The sequence below is a fragment of the Oncorhynchus mykiss genome, chromosome 18 (assembly GCF_013265735.2).
Source record: "Oncorhynchus mykiss isolate Arlee chromosome 18, USDA_OmykA_1.1, whole genome shotgun sequence".
Taxonomy (NCBI): domain Eukaryota; kingdom Metazoa; phylum Chordata; class Actinopteri; order Salmoniformes; family Salmonidae; genus Oncorhynchus; species Oncorhynchus mykiss.
Genome location: NC_048582.1, coordinates 45408170 through 45433534, shown reverse-complemented (window position 1 = coordinate 45433534; position 25365 = coordinate 45408170). Strand labels below are relative to the sequence as shown.

Sequence of the window (25365 nt, the reverse complement as noted above, 5' to 3'; positions counted from 1 at the left end):
AATGCAAATTAATTACTTAAAAATCATACAATGTGATTTTCTGGATTTTTGTTTTAATTCTGTCTCTCACAGTTGAAGTGTACCTATGATAAAAAATTACAGACCTCTACATGCTTTGTAAGTAGGAAAACCTGCAAAATCGGCAGTGTATCAAATACTTGTTCTCCCCACTGTATATCTCTACTATATAACTATAAAAAAGCTATTAAGCCCACCTGCGTCTGTGTGTCACTCTCTTAATCTATCATTCACCTTCCATCGGTTTTCAGAATCTTACCCAACACCAGAAAGTAGTCGGCAGAAGAGAAAGGTGCTGTAGCCCTGGACAAAGGAGGAGAAGAAGGAGAAGACGCTGTTGATGGAGAGACAGATGAGAAGGGACTGCCGTCGGCCTATCCGATCAGCGAGCCCACCCCACACGAATGCACCGACCATCATTCCCAGATAAACAATCAGACCTGCAGAGGACAGAAAGAGAAAATGAGAGAGTTACATGTTCCTTACCTGTGCATACAGCTGCTTTATTTGTTACCCTTCGGCACAACATGTGGCAAAAGAAAGACGATTTCGACACCCACTATCTCAGATCGTTCTGAAATAGTTTCTGTTTTTAAAAATGGACCATTTTAATTTATAGGACTGGCCATTTATAGGATTTATAACATTTAATAAATGTAATACCTAACATCCATTTGACCCAAACGTTAAAAAAAAAGTTAGACATGAGGAATCCAAAGAAATGGTCAAAACCTTATATTATATGAATCCTATAAATTACAATGGCCAATTTGGGTGCAATCAGAGATGGAATTACTGTATATTTCAACAAAATAACATGGCAGGAATGCTAATCTTATTGGTTTCTAACAACAACAACAAAAAACTTTGAGACTTGAAATTGAGCTCAGGTGCATCCTGTTTCCATTCATCATCCTTGAGATGTTTCTACAACTTCATTGGAGTCCACCTTTAGTCAATTCAAATAACTGGACAAGATTTGGAAAGACACACACCTGTCTATATAAGGTCTCATGGTTGACAGTGCATGTCAGAGCAAAAACCAAGCGATGAGGATGAAGGAATTGTCCGTATAGCTCCGAGACAGGATTGTGTCGAAGCACAGATCTGGGGAAGGGTACCAAAACATTTCTGCAGCATTGAAGGTCCCCAATAACACAGTCACCTCCATCATTATTAAATGGAAGAAGTTTGGACCACCAAGAACCTGATGGTCACTCTGACAGAGCTCCAGAGTTCCTCTGTGAAGATGGGAGAACCTTCCAGAAGGACTACCATCTCTGGAGCACTCCACCATTCAGGCCTTTATGGTGGAGTGGCAAGATGGAAGCCACTCCTCAGTGAAGGGACATGACAGACCGCTTGGAGTTTGCCAAAAGGCACTCAGACCATGAGAAACAAGATACTCTGATGAAACCAAAATTGAACTCTTTGGCCTGAATGCCAAGTGTCATGTCTGGAGGAACCTGGCATCATCCCTACGGTGAAGCATGGTGGTGATAGCATCATGCTGTGGGGATGTTTTTCAGGGACTGGGAGAATAGTCAGGATCGAGGGAAAGATGAACGGAACAAAGTATAGAGAGATCCTTGATGAAAACCTGCTCCAGAGCACTCAGGACATCAGACTGTGAAAAGGTTCACCTTCCAACAGGACAACAATCACTAAGCACACAGCCAAGACAATGCAGGAGTGGCTTCCGGACCAGTCTCTGAATGGACTTGAACCCAATCAAACATCTCTGGAGAGACCTGAAAATAGCTGTGCAGCAACACTCCCCATCCAACCTGACAAAGCTTGGGAGGATCTGCAAAGAAGAATGGGAGAAACTCCCCAAATACAGGTGTGCCAAGCTTGTAGCATTATACCCAAGAAGACTTCTGTAAATGTGATATTTCAGTTTCTTCTTTTTAATATATTTGCAAAAATGCAGAAAAACCTGTTTTTACTTTGTCATTATGGGTAATTGTGTGTAGATTGTTGAGGGGGAAAAAATGATTTAATCAATTTTAGAATAAGGCTGTAACGTAACAAAATGTGGAAAAATTCAAGAATCTGAATACTTTCTGAATGCACTGTACATGACTGTCTTGCATGTAAAAAAAAAACAACAACAACAACTGACAATTGCATTGTGTAAAACCTGCGGTTAGGTTAGGTGTGTGTGGGCAGGCAGGCAGGCAGGCACTGTCACACACTCCCAAACAGACACCACACACACACACACACACACACACACACACACACACACACACACACACACACACATACACCCACCCACCCACCCACCCACAAAGCTCAAGGGTAGTGAAGAGGGAGGTGTGGGATGGAGGAGACTAATCATAGATGGTTTTCCCCTTTATGTGAGAATAAACTCTATTTGTCAGCGTTGACATAGGTAGCTAGCTATGGCTAGCCGGCTAATGTTTTTTTTGAAAAATGCATCTGGACACATTACCAGCTTTTTTTGTTTCACCTGGGTGCCAGTATTACGTAGAGGAATACAGCAGTGCTAAAGCAGAGGGCTTGCAGTGAGGACGACAAGGCTTCTATTCTGAACTTTGTGTGGTGAGCTTTTTGAGGCATCACTGCTGCGGCATCACAGAGTGAAAGAAGAGAAGTCCAGTGGCTATAAGACTCCAGACTTGTCCTCTACAAGATCATCAGCAGACTCCATCGCCATCATTTCCCTTCCTCTGACCAGCTCCCTCCGCTCAACCCATGAACTGACCCTCTCTATCTTCAGAGGATGCAGCAAAGACTTGGCCTCTATTGGTTGACCTGTCAGGATACTTACTGTATGTTGCTTGTTTGATTGTTGCTCTTGAAGCACTTTGAGATATAAGGTTAATCAATTGTTGTTGTTATTATTATAGACGTGTCAGAGAGACAAGATCAACGCAAGCTGCAGAGCAGAAATTGGGGCCCCCATATTCAATCAAAACTAGTAACCAGCAATGTTTTGCATGTTTTCCTCTATCATACTCTTTCAGCATAATAAAATGATGTTCATGTTTATCTCCTCAGGAAAATGGGTAGCCAATTTGGGCCTAGGTTGCTGTCTGCTTTGGACCATTTCTGAGCCAAAACAAAGTTTATGGGCACTTATAAAGTATTCTAAAGATGGCACAAGACAGAGAGACGGTAAGAGAAAAAACCTGTTTAAGATGCTGGAGCGCAATTGACTGAACGCTGGCGGTACACTGGCATGATATTCACAACTCAACACGAACACACAACACAATTTTATTTTACTGTACTTATTTTTGCTAGAAAATTATCTGGTGACGAAGGGTACTATTTCATTTTTTAAAGTCTGCACTAGCAACTACAGTACCTGGTTATTTCTGTGAATAAATGAAATACCAGGTCATTTCTTTATCACAAAATGAAGTGCTGCCAAGCAGACATTTGTGTATCAGGTGCTGATGTCAATAAATAGGTTACTGAGTTACACATTCATCACTCTCCAGAGGGTCGGCAGAAAGCAGATGTTTCCTGTTACAACCTAACTTGAAAAATGGATTTGGGGACTCCGCTCAGGAGTCTTTTTAAGCCTGCTACGTTAGGTTACATATTCATAGATTGCTAATTTTATTGTCTACCAAAGACATAAGATGTGAGGAATTTACCGTAGAATGACAGCGTTTTTATTGAATTTGCATTGGGGCCGATTAACTCCCCCACATTTGACACTTGATCGGAGAAAAACATTTAAGGACTCACTAACCTAGCATGTAAATCAATCAAGTTAATTAAAAAGACAGTTTAAGGGTCACACTTACCCAACATGCCCTTGCTTTCCTCTGACAGACACATATCTTTCTCGGCGCTGGGGAGCACAAAGCCCACCACAAAAATCTCTACACCGTCCGCCATGAGGGCCAGCCCCAGCACAAAGTAGAGGGTCCACTGGAACTTTCCATGGCCGCACTCCTGCAGGATGGTCTCGTACTGCTGGGCTAGCTCTTCTTGATCCTTCCGCCTTTCCCCCTCAAACTGTGCCATGTCCCTGAACTGCTGCCCATCTCCCCCTGCTAGGCTGTCGGCAGCCTTGCTCGAGTCGGCGCGGGGAATGCCCTGGTACTCGCCCTCGTAGATCTCGTCGTCTTCGTCGTGGCCCTCTGTGGAGTCGCTGTGGCCACCTTCATCGTCATTGGCTGCCTGGCTGTCGCCCCGGTAGTAGCCACTGTCCTGCCCCCCAGGCACTCCAGGGTAGTCATCGTCGTCGTCTTCCTCAAAGCGGGCGTATGAGCGTTTGCTGTACTCGTCGGTCATCTTGTCCACACCGCGGCCCACTTTCTTGGCCGCCTGGCGCTTAACCTCCTTGGCAATGTCTTTGGCACCCTTTATAAAGGCTGTCTTGTTCTGATAGCCGTCCTCCATTATTGAAGGGTAGAGGAATCTCAAAGGCAGGGGTTTATCACCTGAAAAGCAGGATGGAGCTCAGGAATCTCTGGGGAGTGTTTGTCAGGCAGTGTTCCAGTTTACCCTCAATAGGGTGGTGGAGAGTTGAGCTGGATTTGATCACAGGGCCCGCTCTGCGATGGACTGCTCCTCTACAGAGGGAAAGCGCAAACACATTGTTAGTCACATAGACCAAACTTTTGAATCAGGGTTTGGGTCAATATAATTTAAAATAAATACTGTATAGCTTCAAAACATGTTTAAAACCACAATTGTGGTCTAATGCAGTCCTTGCATCCATAGCTTCATCCCTCAGCTGTTTATCAAAACAAGTGGTGGGGTGGCCCATTAGTGGTTTTTAGAATCCCCCGATTGCCCCTTTAAGTAACGTTCTATCTCTATAATGCTCAATATGAGTAAGCCCAGATCCTGTTACTGTTGCTAGGGGAAGCGTATTTCTAAGCAGATACCAAGGAGCATCTTATCTCAATTTGCATTCTCTGTAAACTGATTAGGTATGGCGTACTGTTCGATGTTGACATATTGTGTCTTGTGTCCATCTGATAACAACTCAACACCAGGGAAAGTAAAGCAGGGGCAAATTGAGAAGGGTAGCAACTCTTCCTTGTGGACTGTGGATTCATGGATTAGTCAAAAACAATATTCTTCACAAGCAAATGGAAAATATATTTAAAATAATATATAGTAAGAGTATGAGTCCAAGTGTGCATTATTGCTTTGCACAAATAATGTTGCTTTTGACTTATACTGCTTTATTTGGAAATGGCCTCTCGCATGTTAAGATGCAGAACTGACCATACTGGAAGTAAAAGGCCTGTAAAATGTAGATAACACTTAGTATTTAGGGACCACAACACATCACATTAGTTCTCGTTTTTTGTTTGATCTTGTCTCATCACTGCAACTTCCCAAAGGGCTCGGGAGAGGCAAAGGTGGAGTCATGCTTCCACCAAAACAAGACATACCTAAATGTGCTTTTTAACACCCGCCAGCTTAACCCAGATGCCAGCCACACCAATGTGTCAGATGAAACGCTGTTCAACTGATGACTGGAGTCAGCCTGCAGGCACCCGGCCCGCCACAAGGAGTCGCTAGGGCGCAATGAGCCAAGTAAAGCCCCCCCCGGCCAAACCCTCACCTAACCCGGACGACGCTGGGCCAATTGTGGCACTGCCAGCGAATGAACCCGGGTCTGTAGTTATGCCTCTAGCACAGCAATGCAGTGCCTCAGACCGCTACGACACTCAGGAGGCCCATTAGTTAACATTTTTAAGCCATATACTATATGCACTGATAGACAGATTCCTGTCCCCCAAACACCTGACTACAGCAAAGTCAGATTTAAAATGGTGGCCACCATTAAAGAAGGTGGGAATACTTTGATACAATCAACATCACGGATAACAATATTGTTTGGTAGCCTTTTATCTACAGTGCCTTCAGAAAGTATTCACACCTGTTGACTTTTTACATATTTTCTTATGTTACAAAGTAGGATTAAAATTGATTAAATTGCCATAGGTTGTCATCGATCTACACAAAAAAATCTAACATTTGTGAAAAAAAATATGAAAAATAAAACACTAATATATCTTGATTTCATACATATTCAGCCCTTTGAGACAATACGTGTTAGAATCACCTTTGGCAGAATCGCTTTTGGCAACATTTACAGCTATGAGCTTTGCACACCTAGATTGTACAATATTTGCACATTATTATTTTTTTAATTCTTCAAGCTCTTTCAAGTTGGTTGCTGATCATTGCTAGACACCCATTTTCAAGTCTTGCCGTAGATTTTCAAGTCAAAACTGTAACTAGGCCACTCAGGAACCTTCAATGTCATCTAGGTAAGCAACTCCAGTGTATATTTGGCCTTGTGTTTTAGGTTATTGTCCTGCTGAAAGGTGAATTTCTCCCCCAGTGTCTCTTGGAAAGCAGACTGAACCAGGTTTCCCTCTAGGATTTCTCCTGTGCCTAGCTCAATTCCGTTTCTTATATCCCCCCCAAAAAACTCCCTTGCCGATGACACGATGCAGCCACCACCATGCTTGAAAATATGAAGAGTGGTACTCAGTGATGTGTTGTGTTGGATTTGCCCCAAACATAATGCTTTGTATTCAGGACATACAGTTCATTTCTTTACCACATGTTCAATGTTGTTGATCTATACTCGGTTTTCTACTATCACAGCCATTAAACTCTGTAACTGTCTTTGTAGTGACTTTTTAGTGATCCAAAGTTGAATTATTAAATTCACCATGCTTTTTTAAAATCCATCTACCAATAGATGCCCTTCTTTGCGAGGCATTGGAAAACCTCTATTGGTCTTTGTTGTTGAAACTGTGTTTGAAATTCACTGCTGAGGGACTTTACAGATAATTGTATGTGTGGGGTACAGAGATGAGGTCGTCATTCAAAAATAATTTTAAACAATATTGTTGCACACCGAGTGAATCCATGCAAATTATTATGCGATTGTAAAGCACATTTTTACTCCTGAACTTATTTACGCTTGCCATAACAAAGGGGCTGAATACTTGATTCAAGACATTTCAACTTTTCATTTTGTATTAGTTAGAATAAATAAATAAGACAAAAACTGTACCTCCACGTTGACATTATAGGGTATCGCGTGTAGGCCAGTGACACAACATCTCCATGTAATCAATTTTAAATTCTGTCTGTAACACAACAAAATGAGGAAAAGTCAAGGGGTGTGAATACTTTATGAAGGCACTGTATGTCTGCCTATCACAGAGGTAAACCTGCAATGGTCTCTTTCTGCAGTGTGAAACAAATAACTATAGCATATACAGTTGAAGTCGGAAGTTTATATACACTTATGTTGGAGTCATTAAAACTCGTTTTTCAACCACTCCACAAATATCTTGTTAACAAACTATCGTTTTGGCAAGTCGGTTAGGACATCTACTTTGTGCATGACACAAGTCATTTTTCCAACAATTGTTTACATACAGATTATTTCACTTATAATTCACTGTATCACAATTCCAGTTGGTCAGAAGTTTACATACACTAAGTTGACTGTGCCTTTAAACAGCTTGGAAAATTCCAGAAAATTATGTGATGGCTTTAGAAGCTTCTGATAGGCTAATTGACCTCATTTGAGTCAATTGGAGGTGTACCTGTGGATTTGCCTTTTTACTTCACATCATGGGAAAATCAAAAGAAATCAGCCAAGATCTCAGAAAACAAATTGGAGACCTCCACAAGTCTGGTTCATCCTTGGGTGCAATTTCCAAACGCCTGAAGGTACCACGTTCATCTGTGCAAACAATAGTACGCAAGCATAAAGACCACGGGACCTCGCAGCCATCATACTGCTCAAGAAGGAGACTTCTGTCTCCTAGAGATGAACGTACTTTGGTGCGAAAAGTGCAGATCAATCAGAGAACAACAGCAAAGGACCTTGTGAAGATGCTGGAGGAAGCGGGTACAAAGGTATCTATATCCACACTAACACGAATCCTATGTCGACATAACCTGAAAGGACGCTCAGCAAGGAGGAAGCCACAGCTCCAAAACCGCCATAAAAAAAAGCTTTTTGGAGAAATGTCCTCTAGTCTGATGAAACAAAAATAGAACTGTTTGGCCATAATGACCATCATTATGTTTGGAGGAAAAAGGGGGAGGCTTGCAAGCCGAAGAACACCATCCCAACCGTGAAGCGCGGGAGTGGCAGCATCATGGTGTGGGGGTGCTTTGCTGCAGGAGGGACTGGTGCACTTCACAAAATAGATGGCTTCATGAGGAGGAACATTATGTGGATATATTGAAGCAACATCTCAAGACATCAGTCAGGAAGTTAAAACTTGGTCACAAATGGGTCTTCCAAATGGCCAATGACCCCAAGCATACTTCCAAAGTTGTAGAAAAATGGCTTAAGGACAACAAAGTCAAATATTGGAGTGGCCATCACAAAGCCCTGACCTCAATCCTATAGAACATGTGTGGGCAGAACTGAAAAAGTGTGTGTGAGAAAGGAGGCCTACAAACCTGACTCAGTTACACGAGCTCTGTCAGGAGGAATGGCCCAAAATTCACCCAATTTATTGTGGGAAGCTTGTGGAAGGCTACCCGAAACGTTTGCCCAAAGCTAAACAATTTAAAGGCAAGGCTACCAAATAATAATTGAGTGTATGTAAACTTCTGACCCACTGGGAATGTGATGAAAGAAATAAAAACTGAAATCATTCTCTCTACTATTATTCTGACATTTCACATACTTAAAATAAAGTGGTGATCCTAACTGAACTAAGACAGGGAATTTTTAGTAGGATTAAATGTCAGGAATTGTGAAAAACTGAGTTTAAATGTATTTGTATGTAAACTTCCGACTTCAACTGTATTAGTAGAGAATTGGATTTTGTAAGACAGTGATGAAGAGATGTGTTGATAGAAGAATCTCTATATTTAACATGATCAAATGGGTAGGTCAAAATGTAACTGAGCTTCAATTCAATGTTTCGAACTGACTGCCCAGAGGGATGGGCTGTATGTCCTTGACATTCAATCTTTCCCTCTTTTCACAATTCTTTATTGTCTCAGTCTATGGATGTGGCCACATGTTCCTCGACAGCAAAATACCAAAAACCCATTGAAGAAGGCTGAAACCTACAAACTATATGTATTTTGTTGAAACAGCTGTCCACCTAATCTTCGACAGGAGCTGCAGATAAGCTCTAATGCTCTTCTTTACTTATCTTGCCAATGTAGGGTATTGAAAGCAGTGACTGCTTTAACTGGCCAATGAGGATTATTAATCCTCTCATGCAATGTGTTGGGATTACACGAAGGGAAAACAACAGTACAGGAGTGAGGATGAACTTTTGGGAGGCCGCGATTGTGAACAGATGGGAGGGGGGAGAGAAACATAGAGAGAGATAGTGAGGGGAAGGGAGAAAGGACAAGATACAATGCACAGAGAATGGAATAGAGAAATTGAGAAAAGGAGAGATAGAAATTGAGAGAGAGAGAGGGAGAGGGAGAGAGCATTCTTCAGGGGATTCCTTCCTGACAACAGGGTGGCATACAAAATGATTAAAGGGCCACTGGGTCAGATATTAGACAAAAAGGTGCCCCCACCAAAAGCTGCAAGAGTGAGGACTAAATTGGGAACAGTAATGACAACACATCCATCTATTTAAAAAAAAACACTGTCACACATTCTGAGCAGTAAATACACACACCAGATATGCTATCTTTTGGTCAGTAACACGCCCACACGGTTACACATGTGGGGTCAAAGAAAGGGATGAGACTCACTTTAACACATATTGGTCCTAAAATGCAAAACTCGCCCTCCTGGCGTCCCAGTACTTTACTCTAGCAATTCCCTTACACCATAGAACACACTCAATGGACAAACTTCGGTGCCATCCCACTTCAGGGTGGCAGCCCTGACCAGGACCTGAACCAGAGGCCCTGGGACTATCAGTCCAACAACCTGTTGACAAGGTCACTGGATAGCCTAGGCTATAAGATGGTGTTGAGGCAATAGCTACTCTGAGCAGTAGAGGGCTTGGTGTGATATTAAACCCATTTAATTTCACAGCATTGGTGTGCAGACAGACACTGATGCAAGGTTATCCTTATTACCATTAGTGTGTGTTAATTGGGAATTGGCAGGCAAGCCATCAGGGGCGTTTGGAACCCCAAAAATCTGTGGTGGCACAAAGTAAGTGAGGATGACTGGGGCGTGACCCAGAGGGGGGCTACGGCCCATCCATAAGTTGGAGAATTCTGCATTTTTCAAACACCTGAAACAGCTCTTTCCTGCAATTTAGAGCCATGATCATTATGATTAATTCTATGTAAAAAAATATATGTATATTTTTCTGCATATCTAAGCATACATCTTGAGCCGTCTGTATCCTCCTGACTAGCGGTTCTTTAAAAAATACAATAAATAATTGTCACGACTCCCACCGAAGGTGGCTCCTCTTCCTGTTCGGGCGGCGCTCGGGGGTTGTCGTCACCGGTCTACTAGCTGCCACCGATCCCCTTTTCCTTTTCTGTTGGTTTTGTCTCATTGGTTACACCTGTTTCTTGTTAGGGTTTTGGTTAAGGCTATTTAAGCCAGTTATGCCCGCCTGCTTTTGTGCGGGCTTGTTTCTCTGTTTGTTTTGTGGATGTGCTATTTTCTTATTTTCTCCGGACTGTTTGGGTCCTATTTTTGGACCGGTCATTGTATGCGCCTGGTGTTTTGGCGTGACCTCTTCTGTCACAGGAATAAATACGGTTGTCCTAAACCCTCTGCGCCTGACTCCGCACCCACTACTCCTAGAAGTCGTAACATTAATATATGCTTCTCTGCACCTCTGCTAGAATATGGGTAAAATATTGAAAGCAATGTGAGTCTTATTCGGTACATTTAGTTACTGCTTGCTTTTCTAACGTCTACCGACCTAGCCAGCAGGCATACCAGCTAAGATAGTTAGACAAGCTAGCTACTCTAACTTGATTCATAGCCTGCAATGGCTTCTTGGTAGCTAGTTATGAGGTTGGGAGATTGGGAACATATCTGGGCTAGCAAAAGGTGACTTCATACAATTGCTAAGTGGCTAGTAGTATTACCGATACATTTTTTTTGTAAAAATATATACCAGTCAAAAGTTTAGACACACCTACTCATTCAAGGGTTTTCCTTTATTTTTACTATTTTCTAAATAGTAGAATAATAGTGAAGACATTAACACTATGAAATAACACATGGAATCATGTAGTAACCCATTTTTTTTTTTTAAACAAATCAAAATATATTAGCCACCCTTTGCCTTGATGACAGCTTTGCACACCCTTGGCATTCTCTCAACCAGCTTCACTTGGAATGTTTTTCCAACCGTCCTTCACTCTGCTGTCCAAATCATCCTAAACCATCTCAATTGGGTTGAGGTCGGGTGATTGTAGAGGCCATGTCACCTGATGCAGCACTCCACTCTCTCCTTATTGGTCAAATAGCCCTTACACAGCCTGGAGGTGTGTTGGGTCATTGTCCTGTTGAAAACAAGCGTAAACCAGAAGGGATGGCGTATTACTGCAGAATGCTGTGGTAGCCATGTTGGTTAAGTGTGCCTTGAATTCCAAATAGATCACCAAAAATGTCACCAGCAAAGCATCTCTACACCATCACACCTCCTACTCCATGCTTCATGGTGGGAACATGCGGAAATAATCTGTTCACCTACACTGTGTCTCACAAAGACACAGAGGTTGCTGCAGCAGGGTTTTCCTTTTCTGTGGCGGTCCTCATGAGAGCCAGTTTAATCATAGCACTTGATGGTTTTTGCGACTGAATTTGAAGAAACTTTCAAAATTCTTGAAATTTTCCGAATTGACTGACCTTCACGTCTTAATGTAATGATGGACTGTCATTTCTCTTTGCTTATTTGAGCTGTTTTTGCCATAATATGGACTTGGTCTCTTACCAAATAGGACTATCTTTTGTATACCACCCCTACCTCCTTGGACACAGTGTTAACTAACCTCCACACGAGCTTCAATGCCATACAACTCTCCTTCCGTGGCCTCCAACTGCTCTTAAACGCAAGTAAAACTAAATGCATGCTATTCAATCGATCACTGCCCGCACCTGCTCGCCCGTCCAGCATCACTACTCTGGACGGCTCTGACTTAGAATACGTGGACAATTACAAATACCTGGATGTCTGGTTAGACTGTAAACTCTCCTTCCAGACTCACATTAAGCATCTCCAATCCAAAATTAAATCTAGAATCGGCTTCCTATATCGCAACAAAGCATCCTTCACTCATGCTGCCAAACATACCCTCGTAAAACTGACCATCCTACCGATCCTCGACTTCGGTGATGTCATCTATAAAATAGCCTCCAACACTCTACTCAACAAACTGGATGCAGTCTACCACAGTGCCATCCGTTTTGTCACCAAAGCCCCATACACTACCCACCATTGCGACCTGTACGCTCTCGTTGGTTGGCCCTCGCTTCATACTCTTCGCCAAACCCACTGGCTACAGGTTATCTACAAGTTTCTGCTAAGTAAAGCCCCGCCTTATCTCAGCTCACTGGTCACCATAGCAGCACCCACTCGTAGCACGCGCTCCAGCAGGTATATCTCACTGGTCACCCCCAAAGCCAAATCCTCCTTTGGTCGTCTTTCCTTCCAGTTCTCTGCTGCCCATGACTGGAATGAATTGCAAAAATCTCTGAAGCTGGAGACTCACATCTCCCTCACTAGCTTTAAGCACCAGCTGTCAGAGCAGTTTACAGATCACTGCACCTGTACATAGCCCATCTGTAAACATCCTATCTATCTACCTACCTCATCCCCATACTGGTATTTTTTTCTTTATTTTGCTCCTTTGCACCCCAGTATCTCTATCTGCACATTCATCTTCTGCCGATCTACCATTCCAGTGTTTAATTGCTATATTGTAATTACTTTGCCACCATGGCCTATTTATTTCCTTAACTTACCTCATTTGCACTCACTGTATATAGACATTTTGTTTTCTTTTGTTCTACTGTATTATTGACTGTATGTTTTGTTTATTCCATGTGTAACTCTGTGTTGTTGTATGTGTCGAATTGCTACACTTTATCTTGGCCAGGTCGCAGTTGCAAATGAGAACTTGTTCTCAACTAGCCTACCTGGTTAAATAAAGGCGAAATAAAAATAAATAAATAAAATACCTTGTATTTTTTTTAAAGCATTAAGATGGAAAGAAATTCTACAAATCAACTTTTAACAAGACACACCTCTTAATTGAAATGCATTCCAGGTGACTAGGAGAATGCCAAGAGTGCGCTAAGCTGTCAAGGCAAAGGGTGGTTACTTTGAAGAATCTCAAATCTGAAATATATTTTGATTTGTTTATCAATTCTTTGGTTACTACATGATTCCATATGTGTTATTTCATAGTTTTGATGTCTTCACTATTATTTTACAATGTAGATAATAGTAAAAAATAAAGAAAACCCCTTCCATATAATTTTTTTTTTAAAAATGTATTAATTTTAAACAGGACAAATCTGAGAGGGCATGTGCCCCTAGGAACGTCGCCTCTGCATTCCATAACAATGTTCTCAAAAAATTCACCTGATTATGTTTTGCAGGCTTGTTTATTTTAACGGTTAAGTCAATATGTAGGCTATTTGTTAAGGGAAATAGTAAACCCGTTGAGCATCAGCAACAAATGGCGCCAGTCTGAGACAAGGTCGTTATAGATGGAGGCAAAGCGTGCACATTTCTTGTCTTGCCAAAAGTAGCACGGCTTCAAGATGATGGTCAACCGTTGTGAGATCTTTGCAAGGTCACAAGTGTCCGTTTATTATTTCAGAAATGGTCTGCCAATAACATGCATTACGGACGGTTGGCATTCAGTCGACACGGAATCCCCCTATAAAAACCTGAGGATGACACATTGCCTAGTTACCATCCCCCTCGCCAACACAATCATGATGAATCGCCTACGTGAAGGACGATGGCAAAATTCTAACACATTTCTCCATTCAGGCGCGATACGACTGCGAAATCATGATAGTATGCTACCAGTAATATATTTTATTGTGATCATTTTATTTCGGATTAGCCTATAAATATTTAACGTAGTGCAACAAGACCAGCGCGACTTTTACAACTGACCTAAAGCAATTAGCTCAATTGTTGAATGAATTATCTAAATGCAATATTCAACATATTTTCGGTAATATAAACGATTTAAACTCAAACGCAGTTCCAATCTCTTCATTTGAAGAGACATTGAATTGTCGTGACTGCGTTTTTACGCAGGGAAGACTTGGGTATCATGTTAGATTGATAGGCCTGCTGTCATGTTAAATAGGCGACAAGAAATATCAATAACATCAATAATTTTAGTATGTATGGAGTCTGCATCGACCTGCATAGTCGCATAAATAGATAGGCTACATTTCAATAAAACACTATATGATTTTCACATCCTAAATCGTGGCCAGTGGGTAAGATATTTTGGGAAGCACGCACATCCACATTCGTATAACAACGGAGTCGGCCTATGTAGTCTAATTATAACCAATTTGCCGAGTTTCATTTTAGTAAAGGTAACAACATCATCTCACCGTAATTATGGACATGGATATCACTATATCCCCAGCTTGAATTTTGTCAACAGGATGACAGTGCGTTGATGCTGCTGCTGCTCAAACGTGGATAGGCTCCCCGTAACCCAACTGACTGAAGAGGAAGCGTGATGCTGGAACCTAGAGGTACCACCTCAGTGGGTACCACAAGTAGCATCGAAGATTTGCCCCCCCCCCCCCCCCCCCCGGCAGAAATATACCTTTCACGCACCTTGCCACGGTCTATCTTAATGGCTCTCTTATTGGTTCTCAAGTTATTCATTTATCTTAACCCGTATTTCAAACTATTTTTTAAGTATTAAACATCCATTTCGCTTTCGCTTTAAATGTTGCCCACCACGCCCTCTCATCATCACACACACACACAATACTATTTGAATCATGTTGGGGCCTACATGTGAAAGCAAGCAACTATGATGTGTAGCCTATTGATACTTATCAAGGTGTTGGTATGTTTATGTTTCAAATCGATGAATGTATCCTAAGCTTTAGCTGTATGTATTAGGCTTACATACCCTGAATGAAAATATGTATCTTTACCACTCACGCAAACATGTAGGCCTACAGCCTATAATGAGAATCGCCTCCCTTTCAGTGATACACTTAAGTTGCCAAATGTATTACTCTGCTCCAATTCAATGTTCTAATAGAACAGCTTAGATATAATGAGTTTTTTTAATCGTTGGAATAAGACTATTAGTAGCCCCTAATCAACAGGCATAAGAGGTCTCTGAAACAATATTTTCCATGTAAATGGACTTCTCCCTGAGCTGAATAATCAAAATGCCAACCCCATATTTCTCTCTCACATACACCTGCCCCTGTTTCTATGCCAACCACTGGCCCATCCCACCTAGTGACATCACAGGACCAGATGATAAGGAAACAAGTGAGCTTAATTGACAACCCATGACTTTCCTGCCCAGCTCAGTTATGCAGAAAATATCAGTTATTCTAGCTCTATGAAAATTGCTAACTCTATTTTAAAGGAGGGTTTAATAAACCAATCTAATATAGGGTTTTAAGCCTCTTTGTTTGCACTCATTAATCACTCATTATTAGTGGTGTAAAGTACTTAAGTAAAAATACTTGAAAGTACTTAAGTAGTTTTTTGGGGTATCTGTACTTTACTTTTCTATTTATATTTTTCTCTTCACTACATTTCACACATTGTTTTGTAGTTTGGAAGCAAGTGCAGAATTAGTATTTGTACTCTACCCATAGCTTTCTCTCAAGGCACTGCCTAACATTGTATTTTGTGGGTTTGTAGTTACTTCAGGGGGTTTATAAGAGGTTTCAGTTTTAGTTTCAGTTTCAACTTACGTGTGCTTTGTCTTGTCAAAACATAACCATCCCATTCATCTTGTCATTATGGACATGCCTCACCTTCTCTCCTGTCTCAAACAACTGGCCTTTTGATCACATTTGTAGTTTCTAACCTATTCAGGGGACCAACTACATTTTGTGTCTTATGTTTGTACCAGGAAAGCAGAAGTTGATTGATATGATGCATGTTCTGAATTAAATCTCATCTCAGAGAAGTGAAAGGACATCAATTGAAAGACCCAAGTTGTTGTATTAAAACCTTTATTCCTTGCAGGTTTGGCATCTGTACAGTGAAAAAAAAAACATACAAAAAAAATTAACAACACCATGTATCTAAATTGTAATCTGGAATAGAACTAAAAAAAGCATGGTCATGCGCCTTGCAGTGGTTTTCCGTAGTCTATGGGGGCATTGGTCCTCTCATGGGACCTCGAGGTGGGCCGCCGGGGGGCCTCGGTGGCATTGGAGGCCCCCTCTGGAAACCAAACGGAGGTGGACGAGGGGGACCCCCACCGTAGCCTGGTGGGGGCATGGGAGGAGGGGGTCCTCTCATGCCTGGATGCATGGGGTGACCTGTGTGGATGGGGAGAATTCACACAATGATATATCATCTCAGAGCAAGCAGAACGTTTCAACAAGGATATCAAATTAATGTATTTATTTATTGTTTCCCTTTAGATACATTTGTCAAAATGTTTTGAAGCTAAACAGTGTTTGTTTACAACTACATACATTTTGTAAAAGTCCAAAATGGAAGTACCAAATGCTGACTCTAAGAAACAGAATAGTAACATAACCAAAAGTAATGACATGTTTTGCATGAATCAGGAGTCAACTAAAAGGCAATTATTCAACTGATAGGAGATTTCAACTGATAGGAGTTGAAATCTCCTATCAGCTTATCCCTAGCCTTGTGAAGGCACAGCACTCACCCATGGGATGCCCATAGGGCCCTCTCGGTGGCATGCCCATGTGTGGATGAGGGGGCATGCCGGGGGGTGGAGGTGCCCGGTGCTGGTTGGATCCTGGGGGGCCCGGTGGAGGCACCATACCCGGGGGATGGCCATGAGGATGCATGGGCATCTGGGGCATTCCTGTTGGATATTAACAATATCATTGGTGGTGGGCCTCAGTAGCTTAATTGGTAGAGCATGGCGCTTGCAACACCAGGATAGTGAGTTTGATTCCCGGGAACACCCATATGCAAAATGTATGCATGCATGACTAAGTTGCTTTGGATAAAAGAGTCAGCTAAATGGCATATATTAATGCACCTCATCACACACAATAAGCTCTCTTTCTTTAACCAGAAGTAGCACTAACTTACAATTCCACACACTACAATCTGGGAAAACTTTCCTGACAGTTGTACTCATTACAATGATATGGTCATGGTGAGTGACTTACCCGGGTGCATGCCCTGGTGGAAGGGTGGTGGGCCAGGTGGGGGGCCTGAGCCCCCTCCCTGGGGTCCTGGTGTCCCTGGGGCGGGGGGCATGCCAGGGGGCATACCAGGAGGCATGGATCCGGGGGGTGGCACAGGAGGGAAGGCACCAGGAGGGGGCATGCCTGGAAATTAAGATCCGAGAAAGAGAGAGAAATTGCACCTTTTGTAAAGTTGAATTGAAATGAACTGATGTAGATGTGTTACTGAAGTTATTAGTCAAGTTATTGTGAAGCCAACATAAAACTTTCAAATTGTGACGAAAATCAAGTTGACATTCTTACAAATCTACATAGCACAATCTATGGCTAAGCTATACAAGGCAAATAGTGATCCTATCTAAGTACACCCACAAAATACACAAAGGATTTTGGAAGCTGAAATTCTTCTACCCTGGTGCACCCACTTGCACGCACACTTACCAGGCATGGGCATCCCGGCTCCCAGGGTGGTGAGGACAGGGGTCGAGGCAGAGGGGGGAGGCGGTGCATCTGCGAATAGCTGATGCGGCCGATCGGCCTGCGAAAGAGGGTTTTGAGCTGCGAGGAGGCGTTCAGCGGCTGAGCCGTGCCGCTCGCCCTTGGAGTCCTTCTTGAAGGCATATGACACTGTAATGGGGCGGTTGCACAGGTACTGGCCGTTCATGGCCTCGATGGCTGCGTCAGAGGCGTCGAAACTGGCAAAGTTGATGAAGGCGTAGCCCTTGGAGTTGCCAGTGTCCGGGTCGCGCATGATCTTGGGCGTCTGGAGTATGACCCCAAAGGCACTGAACGTGTCGTAGAGGAGTTTTTCGTCAATCTCCGGGTCCAGGTTACCAATGAAGATGTTTGCGCCCACATCCAGGTTTTTGTTGTGTGCTGAGGCCTTGTTGACACGGATGGGCTTTCCGTATAATTTAATCATGTTCATAATCTTGATAGCATAGTCCGCATCCTCTTCACTGAGGAACTCAACAAAGCCATAGCCTTATGGAGCAGGGGGGGGGGGGGGGGGGGGGGACAGAACAAAGAACAACATTCAAGTATAACTGTTAAAGTATTTTCTGATCAGCACTATTGACAGGCTATTTGTCACTAAAGGAGTCTCCAAATACCACGTGACATCAAGTGTGGAGTTTGCATTCATAGCATAGACCTATTCAATTCAATACCCGTCATACACTGAACACAAATATAAAGTGTTGGTCCCATGTTTTATGAACTGAAATAAAAGATACCAGATATGTTCCAAAAGCCAAAAAGCTTATTTCTCAAATGTTGTGCATCCCTGTTAGTGAGCATTTCTCCTTTACCAAGATAATCCATCCACCTGACAGGTCTAGAATTTCAAGAAGCTGATTAAACAGTATTATCATTACACAAGTGCATCTTGTGCTGGGGACAATAAAATGCCACTCTAAACTTTGCAGTGTTGTCACACAACACAGTGCCACAGATGTTTCAAGTTGAGGGAGCGCGCAATTGGCATGCTGACTGCAGGAATATCCACCAGAGTTGTTGCCAAATCATTTAATGTTCATTTCGCTACCATAAGCCGCCTTTGTTGTTTTAGAGAATTTGGCAAAGTCCAACTGGCCTCATACCACGTGTAACCATGCCAGCCCAGGACCTCAACTTCCTCCTCTTCACCTGCGGTACCGTCTGAGACGGTGAATTCCATGAATTCCGGTTTCAACTGTACCGGGCAACTAGCAAACAGTGTATATGATGTCGTGTGGGTCGAGCGGTTTGCTGATGGACAGAGTGCCCCCACGATGGATGAGTGGTTATGGTATGGGCAGGCATAAACCACGGACAATGAACACAATGTCATTTTATCGATGGCATTTCAATGCACAGAGATACTGTGACAAGATCCTGAGACCCTTTGACGTGCCGTTCATCCGCTGCCATAACCTCATGTTTCAGCATGATAATACTTTATCTCCATGTCCAATGCTCCATTGAGCATGTTTGGGACGCTCTGGATTGACCTGTGCGACAGTGTGTTCCAGTTCAAGCCAATATCCAGCAACTTCGCACAGCCATTGAAGAGGGGCGGGAAAACATTCCACAGGTCACAATCAACAGCCTGATCAACTCTATGTAAAGGAGATGTGTCGCGTTGCATGAGGCAAATGGTGGTCACACCACATTCTTATCCATGCAAAAAAAAAAAAAAAAAGTATCTGTGACCAAATCATATCAAAATGTATTGGTCACATACACATGGTTAGCAGATGTTAATGTGAGTGTAGCGACATGCTTGTGCTTCTAGTTCCGACAGTGCAGTAATATCTAACAAGTAATCTTAACAAATTCAAAACAACTACCTTATATACAGTCTCTGAGGAGTGGCCATCACAAAGCCCTGACCTCAATCCTATAGAACATTTCTGGGCAGAACTGAAAAATCATGTGTTAGCAAGGAGGCCCACAAACCTGACTCAGTTACACCAGCTCTGTCAGGAGGAATGGGCCAAAATCCACCCAACTTATTGTGGGAAGCTTGTGGAAGGCTACCCGAAACATTTGACCCAAGTTAAACAATTTAAAAAGGCAATGCTACCAAATACTAATTGAGTGTACGTAAACTTCTGACCCACTGGCAATGTGATGAAAGAAATAAAAGCTGAAATAAATCGCTCTACTATTATTCTGAAATTTCACATTCTTAAAATAATGTTTTGATCCTAACTGACCTAAGACAGCAAATTTTTACTAGGATTAAATGTTAGGAATTGTGAAAAACTGAGTTTAAATGTATTTGGCTAAGGTGTATGTACATATGAGATGAGTAATGTAGGATACGTAAACATTATTAAAGTGGCGTTATTTAAAGTGACTAGTGACACCTTTATTAAATCCATTTAATAAAGTGGCCAGAGATTTGAGTCTGTATGTTGGCAGCAGCCTCTCTATGTTAGTGATGGCTGTTTTACAGTCTGATGGCCTTGAGATAAAAGCTGTTTTTCAGTCTCTCGGTCCCAGCTTTAATGCACCTGTACTGACCTCACCTTATGGATGATAGTGGGGTGAACAGGCAGTGGTTCGGGTGGTTGTTGTCCTTGATGATCTTTTTGGCCTTCCTGTGACATCGGGTTCTGTAGGTGTCCTGGAGAGTAGGTAATTTGCACCCGGTGATGTGTTGTGCAGACCGCAGTACCCTCTGGGGAGCCTTGCGGTTGAGGGCAGTGCAGTTGTCGTACCAGGTGGCGATACAGCCTGACAGGATGCTCTCGATTGAGCATCTGTAAAAGTTTGCGAGTGTTTTAAGTGAAGTCAAATTTCTTCAGCCTCCTGAGGTTGAAGAGGCGCTGTTGCGCCTTCTTCACCACGCTGTCTGTGTGAGTGGACCATTTCAGTTTGTCCGTGATGTGTAGAAACTAAAGACTTTCCACCTTCTCCACTGCTGTCCCATCGATGTGGATGGGGTGCTCCCTCTGCTGTTTCCTGAAGTCCACGATCATCTCTTTTGTTTTGTTGACAATGAGTGAGAGATTATTCTACTGACATCACACTCCGAGGGACCTCACCTCCTCCCTGTAGGTCATCTCATCATTGTTGGTAATCAATCCTACCACTGTAGTGTTGTCTGCAAACTTGATTGAGTTGGAGACATGCATGGCCACACAGTCATGGGTGAACAGGGAGTACAGGAGAGGGCTGAGAACGCATATTTGTGGGGCCCCAGTATTGAGGATCAGCGTGGTGGAGATGTTTCCTACTTTCACCATCTGGGGGGGACCCGTCAGAAAGTTCAGGACCCAGTTAAACAAAGCGGGGTGGGTCTCGAGCTTACTGACGGGTTTGGAGGGAACTATGGTGTTAAATGCTAAGCTGTAATCAATGAACAGCATTCCTACATAGGTATTCCTCTTGTCCAGATGGGATAGGGCAGTGTGCAGTGTGATGGCGATTGCGTCGTCTGTGGACCTATTAGGGCAGTAAGCAAATTGGAGTGGGTCTGGGGTATCAGGTAGGGTGGAGGTGATATGATCCTTGACTAGTCTCTCAAAGCACTTCATGATGACAGAAGTGAGTGCTACGGGGTGATAGTCACTTAGTTCAGTTACCTTAGCTTCTGCATATCTGTGTTCCCAGTCATGAAATCCATAGATTAGGGCCTAATGAATTCATTTAAAATGGTCTGATTTTCTTATATGAACTGTAACTCAGTAAAATCTTTGAAATGGTTGCATTTTTGTTCAGTGTAATTAAGCAGAATTCTGCGTTTTTCACAAAAGATAAAACATAACAAATATCGTGCTGTGTATTGTAAACGCAGACCACAAAATGTTCCTATTGTAATTTCTGCTCGGCATCAGACATATTTTGTGCTTCAGTTGCACTTCTCTAATTGGATGAGAATTCACCAAAGGGCATTCTATCAGCAGGCAGCGAGCGCTCTGACTGACGTGTAGCTACTTTTTTCTGGTACTTTTCGCAGCGTGACCTAATTTTCTCTGATAAAATGCAAGATTAACTTCAAGCAAAACATTAGGAAATGTAGCTGGGATGCAATCTTTCGATGATTAACATAAATAGGACGGCCATGCATCGTTTAAGCAAAAAAATACCTTGCTTTTTCATTGTAAGCTCATTTACTTGTATGGCTGCTAGCCAAGCAGCGTTGCACTTCTGTTGTCATATGATGAAAATTAAGCCATTTTCTACCAAATGTGTTGCACTAATGTGTTATCTGAAATACAACTTTTAATATAAAACGCAGGTGAAAAGGTTGAATGTGCAGATTTTTGTATGGTCTGCGTATTGAAAATGTAGATCTCTGAATTCTAACACAACCCCTGAATACTACCAGGAGCAATTTCTGTCAGTGTTTATAATCTACAATGATCTGTCTTTTTTGTATAGGCTATTTCTACACAGTTCCTATTTGCAGACATGTGTGCCACCTCACCACATTTTATTGGTCTTACCGATGGTAGAATGTGCCAGTTTTGTTTCCAATGTGTGGTTTATGAGTGTGTTACTTACCTTGGTGTTGTCCCGTGACTCTGTCTTTGGGCATGTGTGTGTTGACCACAGGCCCAGCCTGTAGGAAGAGCTCCCACAGCAGTGGCTCTGCCACTTTCTCATCCAGACCCCCCACATAAACGGTGGCATCTAAAGTGATCGAGAGCAAAACCACAGTTTTATTTATTTAACCTTTATTTAACTAGGTAAGTTAGTTAAGAACAAATTCTTATTTATTTACAATTACGGCCTACCAAAAGGCCTCCTGCGGGGACAGGGGCCTGGGATTAAACATTCAAAAAATAAACACAATATAAATATAGAACAAAACACACATCACTACATAAAGACAGACCTAAAAACAACAACATTGCAAGGCAACAACACATGACAACACAGCATGGTAGCAATAACATAACAGCATGGTTGTTAAGTGGATGTGTATAAACCCAAACAGAAGACCTTGCCATACGAGATATTTCAAGTTGCCTTGAAATAACTAACGTTACCTGTTTTTAGCAACACCTTACCCATGTACATAATCAGTTCCTATTACATTACCGAGCAATGCACAAGAAAGCTGTAAATCTACTTTCTACATCCAGTCTGTGGTGGTTCACTAGAACAAACCCTGCAAAATGGGCAGTGTTGCCAAAGACAGGGAATAGAAGTGGCAGGCAGCCCAGTGTTAAGAGTGTTGGGCCAGTACCTGAAAGTTCGCTGATTCTAATCCCAAAGCCAACTAGGTGAAAAATCTGTCAATATGCCCTTGAACAAGGCACTTGACCCTAATTGCTCCAGGGGCACTTTACTGCTATGGCTTACCCTGTAAATCAACACCGTTTAACATATAATTTCCTGAAATTCTACAGATTTCGCCATAGGGTGGAGAGAAATGTTTGCAGTTTTTTTAATATGATATCTGAGTGAGACTGACTAACAAAGTCAATGGGGGCCCCCCAGGCTCTGATTCGACCTTGATTACTAACGTAAACTCACGTAAACTCGTACATCGCCTTGGTCCGTAGAATTGCCCTTATTTTAGCGCCCCAAAAACATAATATTTCCAGATCAACTGTAATGTCAATACCATTGTAAAGCACAATTTCTCCCCTTCCCAACAGAGTCAATTACATGACCTAAACGCTGCCCGTTTCTGCATAATTCAAGCAGGCATTGAGCCCCGTCGGGTCTTTTTTTAAAAATGGCGGGAGGGGAAGCGAAACTAATGCATGATAGCGAGAAGGAGAGATGTTGTGTGGGAAAATTGCTTTTTTTCACTTGATCTGTCCAACATATCGCCTCTAAAATGTAAATAAAACACTATAAAGAGTTTATATAATGTGTCATTGCATACCTATTTGAAGGTTTGTGTCGAATTTGAATCGGGCTTTTGGGGCGGTGCTAAAGTGATCTTAGAAGTAAACAGCGGTTTTGAGAATGATGATCGCATGCAATGATGACGGAAAAAATGACTAGGTATCCCCCCTTACCCCCGTCACTGTCCATTTCTTGTTTTTAAAGAATGATAGAAGTGCTACACCTGGTGGAGAGAGATTGTAAGACAGAAATAGTTGCTTTATGCGTGCTGTACGTTACGACATGACACATCAAGATGTGACGGAGGGTCCGTTTTTTCAACTTTTCTCCAATACTATAGAGCCATTACCATGTCGATCAACGCATGAATAGAAACCTAGTTCACACCCCAGATTTTGAAGTCAACACAGTCCCATTAGTTTTCTTTGTAGCCTAGTTTGAATGTTACGGTTGCGCACATTTGTACGGAATGGGGTGAGTTTACGTTACAGCTTTAGATAGGTAACTTCGTTTAGCATCCAGCTATCTAAAAAAAATATATATACTGACATGGGCTAATTGAGTGACTATCAGTGATTTACATAAGAAAAACTTGATGCACAACCACATTTCAAAATTGCATCTTGCGTATTCTACTATTCGACTTATATTTATTGTGGAAGTTGGTAAATGACACCTTTGGACATGGCAAAATGTGCTACAGCCACAGGCAAAGCGTTTAAAATGCATAGAATTCTCTTTCAGGATCCACATTTTTATATTTTTAAGGTAAAGGACACCTGGCCTTATAGTTCATGCCTTTCGGAATACACATTTTACACAATGTGAACAAAAAATTCCCGGGGACCTAAAATGAACCGTATACTAGGAATGACCCAGCTAGCTACCCATTCATAGCCCGGCAGACACCTAGACAAATCTGACGAGTCCGTCAGGACATGAAAATACATGGCTAGCGATATTTCCATGTAATGTCCTGTCTCTCTATTTTTATGTCATGTCTATGTATCTAAATAGCTAAGCTTGTTAGATATGGCAAACGTTGGCTAGTAAACGAGAATGAAGCTCACTAGCTTCGTTTGGCAATGGAATGCAGTCACACACGCAAGGGGATATGGCTAACTACTTATTTTGGCTAGTGTTCAAGCCATGCGTTCAAATGTGATTGAAACTACCCGTATGGCTACATTTGATGAAATTCATTGTATGTTATAAAGATTTATCTACCTTGGTTTCGTTCCGAAATTGGTCCCGCCGCCATGTTAAATCCGGCGTGAGGGCAGCGTTATGTTCATCTGCTGGGCAAGGTATTTAGCCGACAAAACCAAAGAACGCGATTAGATAAAGTCGCCCTCTGGTGGCGGGCTGTCTGTAACGGTGAGCTCGTTCAAGATGCAGCTGATATCATTGATATCATGGATATCATAGATTTGCAAACCTGGATTGTGCAATATTTGCCCATTATTCTTTACAAAAATTCTTCAAGCTCTTTCAAATTGGTTGTTGATCATTGCTAGACAGCCATTTTCAAGTCTTGCCATAGACTTTCAAGATGATTTTAGTCAAATCTGTAACTAGTCCACTCAGGAACATTCAATGTTGTCTTGGCAAGTAACTTGCGTTTTAGGTTATTGTCCTGCTGAAAGGTGGATTTTCTCCCAGTGTCTATTGGAAAGCAGACTGAACCAGGTTTTCCTCTAGGATTTTGCCTATGCTTAGCTCCATTACTTTTTTTTTTTATCATAAAA

General features: G+C 42.2%; 2 protein-coding genes across 3 annotated transcripts in view; both read right to left on the bottom strand.

Annotated features, from left to right (window-relative positions):
* LOC110496362 (synaptic vesicle glycoprotein 2A) overlaps positions 1 to 14730 on the bottom strand; it is a 30794-nt gene extending 16064 nt beyond the window's left edge. The window contains exons 1-3 of one of the 2 annotated variants that reach the window (XM_021572219.2): positions 14552 to 14730; positions 3804 to 4577; positions 278 to 458 (exon numbers count right to left, since the gene is read on the bottom strand). In XM_021572219.2, the coding sequence (XP_021427894.2) occupies positions 278 to 458; positions 3804 to 4404 (782 nt within the window). In that variant the 5' untranslated portion in view covers positions 4405 to 4577; positions 14552 to 14730. Of the gene's footprint in view, positions 1 to 277; positions 459 to 3803; positions 4578 to 7054; positions 7317 to 14551 lie in introns of those variants that run through there. The other variant, XM_036952931.1, reaches the window with a different exon arrangement.
* Positions 14731 to 16128: 1398 nt separating this feature from the next.
* LOC110496363 (splicing factor 3B subunit 4-like) lies at positions 16129 to 25003 on the bottom strand. Its single transcript, XM_021572220.2, has 6 exons — positions 24845 to 25003; positions 22319 to 22447; positions 17765 to 18307; positions 17306 to 17467; positions 16831 to 16992; positions 16129 to 16471 (listed from the first exon to the last, which is right to left on the bottom strand). Exons 1-6 carry the CDS (start codon positions 24876 to 24878, stop codon positions 16299 to 16301), a joined length of 1203 nt encoding a protein of 400 aa, XP_021427895.1. The 5' UTR covers positions 24879 to 25003; the 3' UTR covers positions 16129 to 16298.
* Between the last annotated feature and the right edge of the window lie 362 nt (positions 25004 to 25365).